Source organism: Coenobita brevimanus, chromosome 62 (assembly GCF_032717465.1).
Source record: "Coenobita brevimanus isolate Jiangsu-jjx chromosome 62, ASM3271746v2, whole genome shotgun sequence".
NCBI classification, from domain to species: Eukaryota; Metazoa; Arthropoda; class Malacostraca; order Decapoda; family Coenobitidae; genus Coenobita; species Coenobita brevimanus.
Window position 1 is genome coordinate 32,050,030 of NC_137015.1, and position 19,536 is coordinate 32,069,565.

Consider the following 19,536-nt stretch of genomic DNA (forward strand, 5'->3'; position numbering starts at 1 on the left):
GATCTCTCTCTTACTTTCTCTATGATCTTTCATATATCTTCCCTACAACATTCAACAGACTTATACCATGATATTTCTTGAACTCAGTTCGCTTGCCTGTACTTTTGTACAGGGGTACAATCACTGCCTTTTTCCATTCTACTGGCACTGTTTCACTCAACTATGTCTTCTTATATACCTCCAACAAGAATTTCATTACACTCCTTCCACTACACTTAATCATCTCTGCATACATTTCATCAACCCCAGCTGCTTTCCCATTTTTCAGCAGCTTCAAAACGTTCTTCACCTCTGCGAGTATCATGTTTCCCGGCACTCCATTCCTTCTCTGTACACCCCCAAAACCTATCATGTTAACAATCACTCTACTCTCTCCATTCCCATTCATCAGACTTTCAAAATAATCTCTACATCTGGTCTGTACTTCATGCCCATGGGTTAATAATCTACCACTTACATCCTTCACACTTTCACATTTCTTTCCACTGTCACTTCTACATTTCCCCACCTCTTTCCAGAAAAATTTCCTATTTTCAGAGTAGTTTGCATTCATTTTTCTTCCTACATCATCATTTACCTCCTTTTTCCTCTTCACTAGTCTCTTTACATGCTTCTTAAGCTCAATACATTCATTTCTTATTTCAACTGAACCCCTGTCCTGTATTCACTTTAGTCACTTCTTCCTCTTCCTCCACTGCTCTCTTAACCTCTTCATCCCACCATGCCGTACCTTTCTTCTTTGTTGTTACTCTTGCCACACCACACACCACTTTAGCATTCCTAACTAAGCGCTCCCTATATACATTCCACATGCTGTCCAGATCCATTTCATTCCAATTCACTGATTCTAACTCCTCCCCTACTTTGGCTCTGTATTCATCTGCCATTTCTTTGATCTTCAGCTACTAGACTTTCAGTCTCTCTCCCTGACAGCTCCTCTCCCTCTTGGTCCACCTCACTCCTCTCAGATTGATCTTACATACCACAATCATATGATCTGACAAACCTCCACATCTTCCTTTCACTGTCCTTGTATCAGCAACACTACTCGACATTGATTTCTCTATGAGCATGTAATCAATCATGCTCCCTTCAAAATGATCTCCATTCCCTCTATACCATGTATATTTATGTGCATCTCTGTGTTTAAAATATGAATTACAGATGCACAACCTCCTTTCCTGACACATGTCCTTCAGTCACTTCCCATTATCATTATCTCCTTGTACTCTATTATTACCCATTATATCATTCACAGGATCAGTACCTACTCTTCCATTCATATTGCCCATTACAATCACTTTATAACTCCTTGGCATTTCTCCTACTTCATCCAGCTCATCCCAAAACCTGTCTTTTTCTGTCTCACTCCTGTCATCATATGGTGCATATGCTACAATCACTGCCACTTTCACCTCAAACTTGAATCTGACATCCATACACCTTGAGCTGACACATTTGTAATCTCTCATTCCACTCTGCCACACTTCATTCATCAACAAAGCAACTCCTTCCTTCCATCTTCCTCATCCATTCATGCCTGGCCTTACACACTTCACACCCTCCCACTCCTCCACTTCACACCCTTTCATCTTGGTTTCACACAATGCCATCATGGGATATCTCTCACTCTTGAAAACATTCACCACATCTCCCTCTTATTCTCCTCACTCACACCTCTCAAAATCCACATGACCATGTGAATCTGGCCATTTGGTTGGGGCCCTGGGCAGGTATTTGGCCCTCCGAGGCTCTCCACAACATTTGTCATAATTTAATGATTTTAGATAGGGGTATCTGAGGGACACTTAACCTGGCCGGAAACCCCAGTTATATGGTTACCACTCAGCATAGTAAATGATGTCCTGGGTACAGGAAACTATTCAGCTTTTCACTCAGTGTAGAGACCATAGGGCAGCATTATACTGAGTGAGTTCATGATGGACACCCCCACTTACCACAAAATCTTCATAAAACTTTTTTGCCATCTTCTTTACCAACCTCCTGATACAGAACAACTTTTATTCTCAGTATATTGTATTTCAAGCACGATTATTTAGCTATTATGTACTTTAACTTCCAATTTCCTTATTGTATATACCCCTAAAAACTCATTCTCACCATCCTGTACCACAGTTCACTAACTTTCTGCATGGAGAACTGTATCATCTGCAGAAGCAACTTAAAAGTTTCCATATGTTATCTTGTAATTCTAGGAAATAATCTGTAATTCTACATATGTATCTGTGCATGAAATCCTTAATGTCAATTCCCTGACTACAATATACTGATAGAGAACACACAGATTGCAAATTATAATACATAACACCACGGCAATTTCAACCTACTGGAAATGAGTTTTAATAATATCCTTCTGGCAGGCAGCTCTTGGGATTCTGGAGACCATGAGGGCACGAGATGAAGAGCTTGACAGATGGAGCCGCTTTGAGAAATGCCACATTATCAACATTGCCACAGGCAAGAAGAGAAACCCGAATGTTGCGTGCACCCACACCAAACCCGACCTGAAAAACAAACACCAACATAAGAAATTGCTGATTTAATGATATACTGTTACAGTTGTTAATCTACAAGAATATACAGACTTGTTTATAGTGCCCAGTTTATGATCTCGTAAAAAGTCTGAGTTCGAAAGTATAGTACACACAGAAAGCAGCCACTGATGCCAGATAACATTCAGCCATGCTCAAATGTCCAGCCTTGGCTGTCCACAACACTCAAATTTGGATGTTCACTGTTTCTCATGTGACAGTGGCTTTAGTGATGTTTGTAAGTGAAAAATTAACCCTCAAAATGCACTTTTTCCCTTGTGAAATTTCCAATACATGATACAGGCATATCCCGGTTTAGCGATGCAATTGGTTAAGTAAAAACCCATCGTATCTCGGGGTATATTTAACATGTAAAATACAGGGATGCGTTTCTGAGCCCTGGGTGTCCCCCTCCAACCAAGTCCTAAAGTCACCCAAATGAGTACAAAAGCAAGTTTCTAGCTAACCTAAACCCTAAAAATAGCTTGAAAAGAAGCTAAACTAAGCCTAAACACAGTTTATAACTCGCCTAAACCCAAAAATAAAATCTGAAAATCATCAAACATCTCTGAAAAAAATCAAACTTAGTAAAATGTACCCCAAAATGACGATGTTCACCCCACCTATGACTAAAACACATTAATCTAAGTCTAAAAACAGTTTATGAATCAACCTAAACACAAAATTTTAAGTCTAAAACATCATCAAAATTGGTAAAAAAAAAAAATCAAAACCCATCGTTAAACCAGGGTTTGACCATCGTTAGGCGGGGTATGGTGATACAGTATTTCTACCCCCATCACTAAGCTGCGGTATCACATCTACGGGTATAATATCTTGGTGTATACCTGTAATATGCAGTTTTTATTTTGCTTGCATGTTTTTATTGGCATAAACCTACTAAGGTAGCCAAAATGGCTTAGTCATGCATTACACACTACAGTCAAATAAACCAACAGAATGCATAGTCACTGCTCTCATAACATGTAATCTTAATGCGCAAATAATTCATAGCATGGGAGGTGCATTTTGTGTCCAAAAAATGTCACAATGCAGCAAAAAAATAGGTTTAACGCTGTAGGAGGAAGCTGCTCATTTTTTACAGCACCTGACTAAACGTTGATGATGGACATAATGTAGCGGGAGGTGCCAATTTATGTTTCTGAGGCATACTATGCAGCTAGTGAGAGACAGAATGCAACATGAGGCATAAAATTATGGTTGGAAAACACACAACGCAGCAAGTGACAAGAGAAAGGAGAGAGGACAGCGGAACTGACGTTGCAAAATTTGACTAAGTTAATGGGTCCATGATTTGTATGATTCTCGGCAAGAAGGACGCCATTCTGAAGACAGCACGGGCAAAAGGAGGATCACCGACGGACAAGAGGATAAGAGTGTCTGACCCTGCTCTCGTAATGATGGAAAGGTTTCTGCTGATGTACTGCAACCAGAAGGAATGGAAGGTGTGCCAATCGATGCATTAAATATTTGAAGGACAGATCACCATCTTTATGATACTGCCTGCCACAAGCTCTCCAGACCCTAAGGAAGATTTAAGGCGTCAAATGGCTTGTTCACGAAATTCAAGAAAAGGAAGGGCCTGAGGTGGGTGCAGTTACTGGAGAACAAGCATCAACAGACACTGGTGCAGCGGACACATACGCCACCAGACTCTCCTCACTCGCTACTTTCCTCGTCGAGAAATTTGAAAGCAATAACAACCAAAGGAAGATGTTATGTCTGAGGTTTCTATTGGCTTTGAGGGGTTTGTGCACGTAGCAGAGGACATCCAATAGAGGAATCAGGACTTACAGGACTCGCCTTCTTCCTCAGAAGAGGACTCTATGGAACCAGAAAGGCATGATGACCATGTTGGGGACCAGTAGGAGTCCTGCCCTGCCTCGGAACCCCACTCCACCTCCTCCCAGCAAGCCCACAACCTTTTCCACTCTCCAGTGTTTGTATGTACGAAGTCTTCATTAGGTAGGTAAATGTCCTTGGGAAAAAAAAAAAAAAAAAAAAAAAAACTGAAAACTGCCCAAAACATGAACTTGGGGCTGGCTTAGGTAACACAAAACCCTTTGCCATTTAAACATATGGCCACATAACTAAAAATTATCATAAAGCAGGAGCTTCTGGGTACGAAATTCCCACGTCATGAAAGCAGTGACTGTATTTATATCGTAAGAATCATCTGAACACCAAAAATAGCTGCACTGAAAATATTCAAGCTCTAATGATTTACATAACACATGTAAACGTACGTCTGTCTATTAAATCATGCATCCGCTCATTTCAGGGTGTCAGTATTTTTTGTTCACAATATAACTTGAAAATCACAGAAGTACTTACAAAGTTGCTACTAATTTTATAAACAATATTAGTTCACTCATACAATTTACAGTTCTCTTTTATATATGTACAATACTGTATCTATACAGTCACTACTCATTTTACAATGGGGTTACATCAGGTCATACCTTATCGTATACCGATTTTATCGTAAATTGGGAGATTGAAACACATTATAAAAGGGGGGTTACATCAACTCAGCTTCCCAAAGTCACCTACCCATGACTGAAATACAAATGACAACCCACCTTAATCACTTCCTGTGTTGGTCCAAGTTGTCTCCAAGACCAAAACAAACACTATCACACCAATACAGGCGTTATTACTCACGTACAGTAAATCGTTGCAACAACACAACAATCACACTTGTGTAACATTGGCCTGGTGTTACACAATGTATAGGCCTACTGTAGCACGATGCTTGGCTGAGAGGTGACAATGGCCGGGGGGGGGGGGGGGGGGGCACATGTGAACGAGTGGAAAAGACAGGGCTTTGAAGGGATGGCGGGACTGCAACTGAACCAAAACAATGCTCTGCACGCTGGGGCCGCCATCTTGCCTGAGACAAGCAACTGTTGCCTTGCGTGTGCCTGGAGCTTCGTACGAAATTTTGCGAGGGCAATATCGTTATACGGGAAATTCATCGGAAATCGGATTTTGAGGTGAAACTTTTCTGTTATCGTTGTAGCGAATGATTGTAAACTGAATCAACGTAAAACGAGTAGTGACTGTATCACAGTATCACCTTCACTGATTAAAATTAGGTGTGTGGAGGGGTGAGGAAGTGCAGCACAACCTCCCACCATGATAACTGATACTAGAATGGAACAGGAAGGGTGGAGGAAGCTCTAGGCCACTCTGTCTTAATGTGCCAGACACCACCAGCCACCTCCACAAGTTGTCGTATTGTTTATAAAGGCTCCGACATACTTGTATGTGTCGGCCTTGGTTACATAATGGTGGTTCTCCATGCTGTTTGATCTCTGGCAGTCTCGCTATTCAGTCCCTCATCCCTCAGGTCACATTCTATGACTTCATCCCAGGTCTTTTTTGGTCTGCCTCTCGCAACCTCACCCATGACGTTCAAACTTCTCACAAGTGAGAAACCATTGAAAAAACAGGCAGAAATTACAGGTCAGTACTCTGTACCTTTACCACAACCAAGGTTTTGAAGTTATATTCTTCCTCACAATGCAATATACATGGATACACCAGGCAATACAATCTTTAGTTCTATGAATCACAGAGGATTCCTTCCTTAACCCCCTGATGGTGGTCCACATCTGAGGACGTGTGGCCAACAGACGCCGGTTCATGTCTGTGGATGTTTTCATATTTTGCGAGCATGTTTCAACCAAAAGCATGCCAAATTCACTGAGAATGATGTGGCAGGCTCTCTCAAGCACCTGAGGATGCGAGGAGAGGTTAGCTGGGACAGATGTGGAGGGGGGAGGGGGGAGCAACCAGGACGACTAAGGAGCGTGGGGAAGAGGCAAGAGGGACAGAGTACGATGGGAGAGAGGTGCCTGGAGGGACAGAGTACATGTGTACTGACTGCGGTCAGCTACCCATGCACTAGAAGAGATATACACCAGCCACTCGATGTAGTACAAATTATTTTTTTGGAAAACCCAAATTATGAAAATAAACCTGGTTGTGGGAAGCAGATAGGGTGCAGGGAGCTTATGTCAGGGGGTTACTCATGTCTGAAGCTTGGGTTGTGTCATGTGGCTCACAGCCTCCTACAATGGTGTACCAAAAATTCACTCTGCAAGTAAAAAATAGGTTTTTGATATTACAAAAACTTCTTTGTTTTCATGAGATGAATTGTATTAAACACACTGATTTCCTACCTTCTGTATGCTTGCTATTTTTTTTTTCCCCACTGTATTTCCATATCTCCACATTGGTTCCCTACCTTGTTCCCAGTCTTTATTGTGCTTCCCTAGCTTAACTTTCTTCACCCACACATCAACAAGTTCCTTGTCCTGTAGTACTGTGCTCCCCTACCATCTGTGATTCCATCCTTTCACTGCTTTGAGCTCTCCTATCTTCTTTTTCTTCTCTCTCTTCACTATGCTTCCTTGCCCTTACTTTGATTTTCTTTCCACACACACAAACAGATACTGAGGCTGCCTGCAAAAATTGGAAAAACAGTAATCAATAATTCCATGAGAACTAGCTATAAAACAGCAAAGTGAAGAGTGAATTTACTGATAACAAAAAAAGGTGAGAATCATGGCAGTGTTGCCTGTGGACAGCATGGTCCTATACCAGCAATGTATATGTTTATATCTCTATAAATGAATGCCTACTGCATGAGAAGCATTTCTCTGTCTGTCTGTCTGTCTGTCTGTCTGTCTCCCCCTCTCTCTCTCTCTCTCCATGACTACAACTTAGAAACTACAATATATAGTAAACTGTTTGCCCCAAGTCTTTTCTACTCAGGCATTTTGAACGCCCTGCCCACCTGTTGCTATGCCACTGGGCCAAAGGAAACAACAGCCCATATACAAAGTTACAGCACAGTTATCAATTTGGGTCATCACAACTCATTTCAAACATGTGAAACGATTAAGTTATAGTGTATGGTACATGCATTAGGTCTGTTACTAAGATTTGGAGAATAAATTACAGGTACTGTGATAAATTAAGTACTGTGCTGAGATACAGTACTGTACTTGGTTTTGATACAATGCCTAGAACATCAAAGCAGATTGACAGATGAATAATTCTGTATGCCTCTCCATTGCATTTCACATACTTCCAGGTTTGGTTTAAGTAAAGTGCAAAATGAGATCTGCTTATGCAAGTTTAACATCAATATGCACAAAGGCAACACAGCAGAGTCGCTCTCCTTGTTCAGGACTGTCTGACCTCACTTAACCAAACATTTTAATGCTATATTTATGTCCATCTACATGTCCAATACCTCAAGGAATGTGAACAATCCCTTGGTAAAGTATGGCAGTAGTAGTTGCTGAACCCCCAGGTGTATCTGGAATGCGAACCCAGTAGACTGTACAAGCAGGCTACAGTTGTCCCCCCTCCAGCAGTCCACCATCCCCCTTTCAGGGGAGAGGGAAAGGTGAGGGGGATTTGTGTAACAAGCCAGCAGGGCTGTCCAGCTATGTCAGTGCCACCATCCAATGGTACCCCTCTTCAGCACTAGGCACTAAATGATCAGATTAATAAAAGGTAATTCCCCATATTGTCAAAAAGATTTAGCCATTTTGCTACATGGGTAAGTATTTAATGCAATGCCTGATTTTCAAACTTGCTGGTAACAATTACAGGGAGTCCCCGATAAATGAAGCCCCAATATATGAAAATTTGAAGGTACGAAAGTGGAAAATATAGGACAAATTCCCCTATATGACAGGCATATGCTTCAATGGTACGAAAAGTGCTACAAGAAAATTATTCAAATTTGGCACATGACGGACCGCAGCACCACTACCACGTATGGCGAGGCAAGCAACTACCTTCATTTCGTCCCAGTCTGTTCCCACTCCCGAGCTATGCAGTATGTGCCTTCTGTACTCATAGAATCTTTTGCATCTTTCACATCCTGCATCATGCTACCCAAACATCCTTCACCTTCAACATTATCTATGGAGCTTCTCAAGAAGAAGCAACATCAAACCCTGACACTGGAGTGCAAGCTCAAAATTATCAAGAGGCATGAGGAAGGCCAGGGCGTGAGTGAGATCGGGCCTCACCTGTATATATTGTACAGTACTGTTTTCTACTTTTTACTCAGTAATTTGATAAATAAACAATTGCTTAAAGTTCATTTAGCTTTTATTAACATTTCTACTGTAGATTTAAGAGCTTACAACCAGCCTAGTACAGCACAGTGTTGTTAGCTGACAGATTTTGGGGGGCTCCTGGAATGTATCTCCTCATTTTCTTAAGTTTCTCATGGGAAAAAATGCTTCAATATACACTCAACCCCCTGCTATCGTGCGTTCAGCTATCACGGTTATCTGCTATCACGCACACATCAAATACACAACCATACATGCTATCATGCACCCTAAGACCGCTATCACACGTCGAGTTTGAAGACAGGCTAAGCGAAACTTATTCACACGGCACTTCATACGAGGTTTGCTGAGGATACGATGGTTAATCGGAATGGTAACGCTGTAAAATTGCTGACGATACCACAGGCATTTGGAATGCATCTGAATGGATTCCTGCCGAGGATACGACGGGCAAAACAGTGTGACCAAAACACAGGCAACTCGACAGAATATATCGTACTACAGTATTGAAATTTAGTCTAACGCTGAATACTTCTTAATACTGTATTTTAGAAAAAATATCAATCGTTTTGAAACCCTTATAAAGAGTTAATATTTCCTATGCCGAGAAAACTGTGATGTCGATAGAGTAATCACGTGTTTACAACTGAGATGGGGCTCTGGCAACAGTGTGAGGAACGTGTGTGATACCACCCAAGTTTTGTTCCACTTAAATCTTCCTCGGCCGTTCCTGATACGAGGTACTGTGTGATACCCCCTTTTAGCTGTGGACACTAAAGAGATCATGGAGACAGCCAAAGAGATCTGGCGACAACTAAGCCACTCCCAAGCCTCGGAACCCTTCAAACCACCCAAGCCTTCCATAATCCTCATAAAAGTTTGATGGCCTTTTATGTTGTTTATTTATTCATTATAATGTTATTAATAATATAATAATGCTTAAATTCATGTTAGAGGAGACATTGGCAGGAAATCGTAGGCATAAAGTGGTTAAAAGTTAGAAGAATGGGCCACCAAAAAACCAATTAGAAATTTTCCCAATGATTGTTCAGTTCAGCTATCACAAGCGTTTGCTCTAACCAATTAGGCGCGATAGCAGGGGGTTGAGTGTGCGAAAAATCAATATAAGAAAGATTTTAAAGGTCCCTAACCCTTTCGTTTATCGGGGACTCCCTGTGCATGGAAAAGTTAAACCTTCAAACATGCATTAGTCAAGATATAACGCTTGTCACACTTTACCAGTCATAAATAATCTTCAGATAAATCTGGAATAACATTTAATTCACTGACCGTATAACCCTAACTGAGTCAAAAATAACTCACTCTGGTTTCAAGTTGGCTAAAGTGGTATGGCCAAAATCAGTGGGTCCACCCTCCAGTGAACCTTGGAAGTTGACAGGTAAGGCCACTACAATGCTGATGAAGCATACAATCATCAGGTACCCAAAGACATGGCGTTGGAATGAGAGGTACTGCACTGCATCTGCTCCACACTTCTCTGCTATCTGTTCTTCACTGCAGGAAAACAATAAAGAAAGATCATTTTAGTTTGTCCCTAACTAAGGTGGCAGGTCAAAGAGATAAGTATTGAAACAAACAGAAAACTGAAACTGAACTGCTTGGTAAAAACATTATACATCTGACCATTTATTGCTAATACCCTGTACTTTCATTCCTATTTACCTTTCTCTGATCAGGTTGGACTTTTCTCTCTGCCTTCATTCAACAAAGAACCACTCAAATAGAATGGGTATCCCTCTCTGTGATCACCAATGGCACTTTCTTGAGGCCAGGGAGACACTTCAGGCAGAGAGAGGCTAATGCTAAGGAGTTGATGGCTTTCCCAAGTGCCTAAAAAGCATAGAAACCTCTTGCAAGGATTCTAATGAAACATTTATGCCCTGAACTTCCCTGTGTGACTGGCTCTGCCAAGCAGTGACATCCTTGAAAAGGGTTGCCATGTATTTTCCTCTCCTTTCTGTGTTTCTTTAGTGAATCTATTTCCAGTTCTCTTATCTATGACAACTCCAAATTCCCTAGCCTATTTCTTGGTATTTGCCACTGTCACTTATACAGTGATGCCTACTGTTCCAGATTTAATATGTTTGGTTCCAAGCAGGCACTGTTGATGTCTCCTTGTCACCCTTTTCGTGAGGGTTTTCTGGGTATGCAAGGTTTATTTAGTGTTTTTATTACCCCTACATCTTACTATTACTATACTTCATTGTCATGTGATTATGGATGCTAGGTTAGTTTCCTGTTTCCCACCAATTTCACCTTTTGGTCTCATAACAACATGATGTTTCATTCTTGCATGAGATATTTTTCATTCTAGCTCCCACTTTGGAGGCATCTTTAAGAAGTGAGCTTGCAAGCTAAACACATCACCCAGGCATACTAAATGGTGGCAGGGAAATCATCCCAGATTCTAAAGAAGGGAGAAGGGATGTAATACCTTGACTCCAATTAAAATGGAATGCTTTAGAATACAATCTTCCTTTTGCAGGCATGAAGGATTAAGCAACTTACCGGCTAAACACTCCTACTTAGGCACAGACTCAATGCACTAAATGAACTTCCAGGGAGAGACTTCTGACAACAAAGAGAAACATTCTCTCTACATTACTGACAATATACTAGAAGTCATGTTAAAGTAGTTATTTGAGAGGAGTGTGTGAAGTCACATGGAGAGACAGACTGACAAATGAGGATGTGAAGGAGTGTTGTGGTGTGGCTGTGGATGATAGGAAGCATTAAAACACACTGAGGTGGTTTGGCCATGTGGAGAGGATGGAGAGAGAGACTGACGAGGACAGTGTATGTAAGTGAGGTGGAGGGGGGGAGAGGGAGGGGGAGGTCAAGGATGAGATGGAGGGATGGAGTGGAGAGGTATATGAGAGAGGGGTGTGTGAGCTGGGAGCAGGGAAGTGAAATGGAGGGGGACAGAGCAACATGGAGGCAATTTGTTTGTGGCCACCCCTTACAGGATTAAGGCGTCTGGCAAGACAGATAGATGGTCATGTCCTATTCTTCCCAGGCATGGGCCTCCATCCTATCTACAACATCTACCCACAACAACACCTTGCAGGCCATACAAAACAACCCCCTATGTATCATCACCACCTGCACCAAAACCACTCACTCACACCGAAAACAAAGTCCTCCCTGTCAGAGAATATCTTGACATAAGTGGCACACAACTTTACGTTGCAGCATGTGCCAATTCACAATACCCCTGCATTACATGATATGAGCCACACAACATAACTAAAAACATAAACAATTGCCCCACAAACATTTTACCACATCCTTTTTGTTAACATCCCATCTATAGATATTTCTACACTAGCAATTAACATGTGCCTATATACAGTTGGGCCTCGCGATGTGATGAATCACTAGAACAGTACAACAGATTCTCTGTATAACACGAGATAGGTCATAAAGAATTTCGTGCTGAATTAAGTTCATGCTAAAACGTGACACTTATTTAAAAGTAAAATAGGGAGTTGGGTTCTGGGAACCCCATATTTTTCCTTTAAAATGTTTATAAAGATCAATTATCATCAATATTTCTGCCTTAAATGCCTGCTGCAGTGTGTTTACATGATCTCACCAACTGGACACATCAATATAATCTAACCTCATCTAACTGAGAGTTTTTCTCACTGAGCTCTTATCACTTGGAGGGGCTATCTCCACAGCGAGCATGTGACTTTGGCCGCCATATTGAAACACCCCACTTGTTGCCTCCACCATGGTAATGCAATTGGAACACTGTTCTTAGCTTTCAGTCTGTTTCACAGTTGCTTTTGTAAGCACCGAGGTGGAACATGACATTAAATTTTCCGGATTCATCAGCTCATTTTAAAAGGTTTGGGCGTCAGGTGTAGTGTATAAACATCATCAGCGCTGCCCTGGGCCCCTGGCAGTGGGCAAACAAACTATGCAGCGCTATCCATGAGAAAGCCCCTCCATATGATAGAGCTCAGTGGGTTTTACCCCCCCAACAAAAACACCGTAATTTTAACCACCTAAAATTGCCACTAAGCCTAACCGTCTATCTATCTATCTATCTATTGCCAGATGCCTTAATCCCATACAGGGTGGCCACAAACAAACCGCCTCCACCTCGCCCTGTCCCACACCATTTCACTGCCCTGCTCCCAAGTCACACCCCCCTCTTACAAATACCTCTCCACTCCGTCCCACCATCTCATCCTCGACCTCCCCCTCCCTCCCTACCCCTCCACCCCACTCACATACACTCTCCTCATCAGTCTCTCACTCTCCATCCTCTCCACATGGCCAAATCACCTCAGTGTGTTTCTCCTAACACTTCCTATCACATCCACATCCATGCTCCTTCACATCCTCATTTGTCAATCTGTCTCTCCATGTGACTCCACAGGCTTCTCTCAAATAACTCATTTCCACTGCTCTCACTCTTGTGTCCCTCCAACAAGGTCCAAGCTTCACTTCCATACGTTAAGAGTTGGTATCACAATACTGTCATGTAGTAACTTTTTCACTTCCATGCTCAGTTCCCTGTTTCTTATCACAGCTTTCAAGGAACCAGCAATCTTTCTTCCCTGTTGTACCCTTTCAAGCACTTCACCCTCCAAACTTCCATCCTTACTCATCACACTACCCAGGTACTTGAATGCACTCACACTTTCCATTTCCTCCTCATCCAACCTCACTGTACATTCACTGACTTCACTTCTCTCCAAGACAATAACTTTACTCTTCCCTACATTCACCTTTAGATTCCGTTTCATACACACTCTCTCAAACTCATCCACCACGCCTTGCAGCTTCCCTTCATCTTCACTTAACAACACAGTATCATTTGCAAACAACAGTACAGTGAGTTTCCAAACACTACCCTCTTTCACCAGGGCCACTCCAACATCCACTGCCCTATCTTATATCTCTATAACCCCATCCATGAACAGACTGAACAACAATGGAGGCATGACACATCCCTGTTTCTACCCAACCTTCAAAAAGAAAAATTCACTCAGTTCACTATCCACATGCACTGGAGCATTAGCACTCTCATACATATTATTCACAGCATTCAACTTCTTTCCCTTCTCTACAAACTTTTCCACTAAAAATCTAACAATGAATATCTGATCCACACAACCTCTTCCCTTCCTAAAACCTCCTTGTTCATCTCCAACTAATTCCTCTGTTATTTCCCTAACTCTGTCAATAAGTATCGTACCATATACTTTTCCTACTACACTAAGAACACAAATGCCCCCATGATTACCACACACTTCTTTTTTCCCTTTTCCTTTGTACAAGGGAATAATTATACCTGACTTCCAATCCTCCGGGACTCTACCTTCCTCCCAGGCCAATATGCACAGCTTCTACATCCATTCTACTACTGTCTCTCCCCCATGCTTCAGCATTTCACCACACACTCCACCAATTCCTGGGGCTTTCCCCACTTTGACTTTCTTCATTGCTTCCACAACTTCCATCCAACTGATTTCTTCCTGTCTTCTCACCTCCCTCCTTCTCCCAGCCATTCCCCAGCCACTTATACTGGCATTACTTTCATTCTCTATGTTCAACAATTCCTTGAAGTGTTCTCTCCATCTGCTTACTTTTTCTCCCTTCTCCACTAGTAGTCTATCATTTTTATCTTTCACTCCCCTACTAACTTCACTGCAGCCCTGTCTACCTCTCTTTACGTTTTTCCAGAACATTTTCTTAGTCCCTCCACTTTACACTCAAAATCCTTCCAAATTCCTCATCCACTCTCCTCTTACTCTCTCTTACTAATCTTTTCACCTCTCTCTTCCTTTCTACGTATAACTCTCTCTTCCGTCTCTCAACTTCTTCCACACAACTATTACTCATCCAATCATTATATGCTTTCTACTTTTGTGCCACAGCTGTCTCACTCCTTCACTCTACCATGCTATTCCTTGCACCCCCTTTCATCTTCCCTTCACCCCACACACCACCTCACATGCTGGACATATTTCTTCTGTGAATATCTTGCACACACCTTCCACATCCCTCATCTGCTCCAATTTACATTTACCCAATTGTTCCTCCACTTCCCTCTTATATTCTGCCTTTTTCTCATCCTCTTGTAACCTTTCCACCCTCCTTTCACCTACTCCTTCCTTCCGTCCTTCCCTTCTTCTATTTCTCCATCTTACTTGGACTGGTCAGAAAGTCCACTCCCCCAACCTCTATATGCTCTTGCATCCATTACACACCTTCGCATCCTTTCATTCACACACACATCATCAATCATTGCCTTCCTTTCATTCAGTTCACCACCCACCCTTCTCATCAATCGCCACGTATACCTGTGGATCATTTTGTGCCTGAAGAGGGTATTGGCTATCACCAACCCCCTCCCGGCACAAATGTCCACTAAAGCACTGCCATTCTCACCTATCTCAGCAGGCACGCCCCACTCACCAACTACTCCATCCACCTTCAGATTCCCTACTTTACTACTCATATCACCAATCAAAAACACTCCCTCATTCCTTTCAAACTTTTCCATGTACACTTCCACATTTGTCCAGAGCTCTTCTCTCACGCTGCTTGCACGATCTTGCATTGGCACATACATGCGCACAATTGCCCACATTTGTAGTCCAACTTTCAATCTTACCCATACAATCCTTAAGCCAACTGATCCATACTCTCTTATATTCTCCTTCCATCTGTTACTCACAACAATACACACTCCTTCTTTTTCCCTCTCATTCTCACCTACTCCTGCACATATACCCCATCCATACTCCCATTCCCTCACACTCTCTCCTCTCCTTTTTGTTTAAGTTAATTCACATACATCCACTTTCACACCCTTAAGCACCTGGACAATCTCTCTCTCACCTCATCATTTGCACCCCTTACATTCCACGTCACCATCCGTATCATGTCCTTTGTTCGGTCCTTAGTCGACAACTTTTGGACAGTCCTGGTCCGAGGCTTCTTGTTCGTATTTTTAGTTAGTTGTTTTCCGGGGAGGGGCCCTAACCCTCTGCCAACCCACTTGCTGTCACGTAGAGAACACATGTTGGTTGGTTATAAGGTTACCACCCAGCGTTGTAAATGCTTTCCTGGTTTACAGGAAATCATTTGGCTTGCCACTCGATGTAGAGCTACCCTAAAAACAGAGTACAACTACACTAAGTGGGTGGATGATGGGTGCCCAAACCTACCACATACAACTCTGAATGCGCCAAATGCCACCCAGGCAAAAATTTCTAATAATCAACCTGTGAAAAATCACCACCCACCATCACACATATTTCACTAAGAATTACTTTCAGCACATTTAGAAAAAAAAAATGCAATGTGAAACTGTTTTTAAAAATACAGATAGTCATCAATAATAACAGAATAATACAATGAAATCATCAGCATGGAGTGACTGCATACAACATCTATGGTAAACATGAATGCAGTAATCCTGTATAACAGACAAGTCAGCCAAGCATTATAATTTGAATGACGGTACAGTAAGACCTCACTATAACGAACTAATTGGGGACCAAGCCATTCTGGAAGACACTGCGGTGTACTGTACTGTGTTCTAAGTTCACTACATTACTCATATGGTATAATATATATACAGTAATAATACTGTACTGTACACTGATAAACAATGCTTTTATTTACCTTATTGTGGTGTACATACCTTAAGCAGTCAGGCAGTCAGGACTGCTCCTGGCTTTATCAGACTTTTTCCGATATATAGGAATTTAGTCCAGTAGCTCCTCAATTCTGATAAAAGCGAATTCTGGTCTATTAAAGTCCGTTATAACGAGATTTTACTGTATAACAAGAAATGAACTCACATACTTATCTTACTTAACATCTTACATCAACACACAGTCTTCACACACCGTACAAGCAGAATTTTCTAGCCCTAAGTCCATCAGTTCATAAAAAAAATCAGTCACAAAGCCCCTTTCACACTCACTGCACTAAACATGGAAACATGAATTTTATTGCTCCCTCATCATTAACATCTTTAGTTTTTTATCACTCCCCCCAAAAAAAGAGATTATCAACATCGTAAAAACATTCAAATAATTTCATTTGCTTGTCTGAATGTTACTCTCATTTGCATTAAGCTCCCACACCACATGCCACTTCATCCAATGATATTAATTTTTTCTTGGGAATAAATGCTTTCCTGTGTTCTTAGCAATTTCAAGGTGCTTAAGCATAGTGACTAAGTTAGTTTGGAACCCCAAGATGAAATAAGGAAGGCATGGGGGGAAGGGCTTCTAGATACAACAGTCAACATAAACATAAGGCTGAGGAGAGCAACGACAGGTATCAGACATGGGTCAGGTGGGTCAGCTTGGGTCAAGGAACCATACGAGTGACAGACAAAAGCACAGCACATGAGTTGTAAACAAACACTGCCTTCTGGAAACCCAGCACCTAAAACACACCCACTTCCCACTTAGTTTCTCCTGCAAAACTGGGTTCAAGTTATTAAATAATAAACAGAGAAATTAAATCCTCATGTTACTATAAGACTGTTGCTTCCTTTTGTCTTAAATTGCAACTCTACTGTATAACCTACAGTAAAGTACTAGGTTTCATGGCATCCAGACTGGCTAAAAGCACTTTGGCAGCTGTCAAATATTCCCATGATTGCACATCCGTGATGAAAAAACTCACATTTGCGTCCTTCAGCACCACAAGTTTCAGATGCTCACTATGGCAATGCCAGCAACAACACTCAGTTTTGGCCTGTTTCCCACATGTGTTCAGTGTGTCTGCAAGTTAAGTGTTACACCCTCACACGTCCTTGATTCGTAACTGATGGAAATATGTCATCCTGTGCTTCAAGTGGAGCCAGAGGTGGACTGGGTGATAGTGGAAATGGTGTAAGGTGTGACCCTGTAACAGCAGGCAGTACAGGGAAAGCCAAGTGTGACTACCAAAAGAGGGTGGAAAAAAAACACATATGAGGAGTTAAAAAATAAAATTGTGGTAGAAACAGAGAAAGGTGCTTGTAGCTCTGAAATATGCAAAATGTTTAATGTGGCAGAGTCAACTGTACATAGTATGAGAAAACAGCCCTTGTGAAGAAGTATTTTGAACCAGGCGCCGGAGGCAGATGAGTGAAAACAGTGACCAAGTACAGCTCAATTATGCTATTAGTTGAACATTATTTGTTACAGTGGTTGAATAGGAGGACTCAGGAAGTTGTTAGTGTGCCAGGGCACGAAATTCAAGACCAGGCCCACCTATTTTAGGACATATTTAAGGTAGGATATACATTAAGAGGGTGAGTTTTCCTATATTCAACGTAGGATATACATTAAGAGGGTGAGTTTTCCTATGGGCCTGGTCCCTATTACCATATTTCCCATAAGGTCAAAGCCCCAACTTTGGCAGCATCAACTCTGGTGGCACTTTTCCCTATTAGGCATAAAACCTGGTGCTTTACTGTATACAGTATAAGTTCTACTTGGCCTTGCCGAGTGACCATAAGAATCTCTACAGTGATGGTTGGAGCAATCCCCCGTGATGATCCCATGCACGCACGAGGCTACAAATGCAAGCCAACAATCATATGTTTAAGCCAAGAAGGCTGTCCGTGTTTACACGCACAGAACCCCTTTTTAAGGCCTCCGTGCATGCTCCCTCCCTTCTGTCATCCCTTTGATGTCCACGTCCCGCTTGGCCACTCTCTCACGTGTTGCACTGCAGCAATCCTCTCTCCTTATGCTCATCATGTTACACCATCATCACACCTGTGCAATGGCATCAGACCACCATCGCCATTGCAAGACAGCAGTGCAAGTGCACACCCGCCAGTGTAGTGTGAAATAACTTGAAACTCTGAAATCATGTCTAGTAAGGGTGTAGGCTCCAGTGGTAAGCATGGTGCTAGAGAAGGGCCCAGTGGAAAGCGTGGCGCTAGTGTATAGCCTAGTAGAAAGTGATGTGGTAGCGAAGACACTGAAGGAAGAGCTAACAGAGCTTCTCTTGAAGTTAAGTTTGACACTGTAACACACCAAAGGGCTGGAGATGGGGCAAGTAAGGTCATTGATGCCATTAAACTGCCCCTGTCATCTGTGCTGACCATGATCAAGAAGTCTGTGACTGTCCTCGCAGCTGGAAAACTGGTGCCCTTCCTCATTGCCAAGCACCTTACATGGACCAGGGAACCAATGAAAGGAGATGGAGCAGCTACTTACACTGTGGATGAGCAAGCAGAATTGTGCTAGGGTGCCCCTAGGTAAGAACTTCATCTGAGAAAATGTCCTCTGGAAGGACATGAAGGAGAGGAAAGAGTCAAAGTTAAGCATGATTTCAAAGCCACCAGTGTCTGGTTTAATTGATTCAAAGTGCCGTGCTGGCCTCAGAAATACCATGATGTACAGGAAGGCAGTGAATGCAGACTATGTGGCAGCAAAGGTGCTCTCAAAAAGGTTAAAGAAGAGGATCAAGGAAGGGGGATACAGTGCCAAGCAAGTCCTGCAGTCTCACAAAATGGGGTTTCTTTGGAAGAAGCTTTCAAAGCAGACATACATCGGTAGGAGGAAAAAATGTAAACCTGGGTTCAAAGCAACAAAGGACTGTCTGATGTTTCTCTTGGACTCAAATACTGTGGGTGACCTAAAACTAAAGCCCCTCCTAGTTTACCCCTGGGAGAACTCCAGGGCATTGGCTGGATTTGCAAAGAAAATCTTCGGGGTTATCTGGAAGTCGAACCCCAATGCGTAACTTGCCACCTCCCTCAGCAGTTTTTCTATGGCTGGTATCTCTCCCCCACAATCTGAGATTACACCAGCAGGATGGAACCTGGCCAACAGATTTCTCCTAGTTGACAAGGGCCA

General features: G+C 42.3%; 1 protein-coding gene across 1 annotated transcript in view; it reads right to left on the bottom strand.

The window, feature by feature from the left end:
* LOC145404026 (mechanosensitive cation channel TMEM63B-like) overlaps window positions 1-18,545 on the bottom strand; it is a 188,992-nt gene extending 170,447 nt beyond the window's left edge. The window contains exons 1-3 of the mRNA XM_080275629.1: window positions 18,448-18,545; window positions 10,001-10,192; window positions 2,349-2,525 (exon numbers count right to left, since the gene is read on the bottom strand). Of these exons, the coding sequence (XP_080131755.1) occupies window positions 2,349-2,525; window positions 10,001-10,192; window positions 18,448-18,545 (467 nt within the window). The remainder of the gene's footprint in view (window positions 1-2,348; window positions 2,526-10,000; window positions 10,193-18,447) is intronic.
* Between the last annotated feature and the right edge of the window lie 991 nt (window positions 18,546-19,536).